Source organism: Mizuhopecten yessoensis, unplaced genomic scaffold, assembly GCF_002113885.1.
Source record: "Mizuhopecten yessoensis strain PY_sf001 unplaced genomic scaffold, ASM211388v2 scaffold1359, whole genome shotgun sequence".
Classification (NCBI taxonomy): Eukaryota; Metazoa; Mollusca; class Bivalvia; order Pectinida; family Pectinidae; genus Mizuhopecten; species Mizuhopecten yessoensis.
This window is the reverse complement of record NW_018404007.1, coordinates 234,066-234,971: the sequence shown is the minus strand read 5'-3', so window position 1 is coordinate 234,971 and position 906 is coordinate 234,066. Positions and strand designations below refer to the sequence as shown.

Genomic DNA, 906 nt, shown 5'->3' with positions numbered 1-906 from the left:
GGGGGTGTATTTAAGTAGTTACGTGGCGCCGCCTGGTTATCTGGTTAAGTAGGAGTGTGACGCCCATGATTATCAGGGAAAGTTTATTTCATGCCCGAATGATTAAATGAACACGAGAGAACCAGACACTGTCTATTTTCGGCAGGTGACTAAGTTGCGTTGTCTACTGCAATGGTTTGATTTTGGTACACTTAAGTAATTCTTACAATTAAAATGATGCCTTATTACCACAGAAACCGATGCCATTTTATTGTGCATCATCTCTTCGTATACCAATTACATGCATTTGTATTAACAATATTATGTTAAGTGTCACAGTTATGTTTCTGACTCTTAAAGCTTGTGCGTTTCATACCTGAATATGAGTTGCACGTGCGCCCCACCCGTGTGTCCCAGCATAAAGTCCAGAGGCCGTTGTTGACGCTGCCTGAAAACGTATCGTACGCTGTCCAGTAGGGCGTGGCGAACCCTATTAGGTGGAACACGAATCCAGCCAACAGGAACCCCAGGGCCAGTTTGATGTAAAATGGTACCACTAGCATGTTGAGTAGTGTCTAGGGATACGGATAATGATGATGATTATATTGTTCAAGCCGAAACAGGCACGTTCGCACCAGTCGAGCGTTTACGAGTTAATCGTTGGGCCCGTTTCCTGTTGATCGGCCTCCCAACTATGTCCGGTGATGTCATAATACTGTGGGGACTAAGTTTGCCCGCGTATTCGCCGTTGTCAAGTGTCAGGAATGTTTCCTTTTTCTTTGCTCGAAATTACAGTCACCCTGTCTGGCCATGTAGCGACCCCTAAACAACAATAAAGCGACAAGGAAGATGTTTGAGTGGAAACGACCGTTTGATAAGAGAAACATCCCGAATAAATTACAGTATGATCTATACAATTTATACGCT

General features: G+C 43.9%; 1 protein-coding gene across 1 annotated transcript in view; it reads right to left on the bottom strand.

Moving 5' to 3' along the window:
* LOC110460255 (lens fiber membrane intrinsic protein-like) overlaps positions 1–698 on the bottom strand; it is a 4,218-nt gene extending 3,520 nt beyond the window's left edge. Inside the window, exon 1 of the mRNA XM_021513076.1 lies at positions 356–698. Coding sequence (XP_021368751.1) covers positions 356–542 — 187 coding nt within the window. The 5' untranslated portion in view covers positions 543–698. The remainder of the gene's footprint in view (positions 1–355) is intronic.
* Between the last annotated feature and the right edge of the window lie 208 nt (positions 699–906).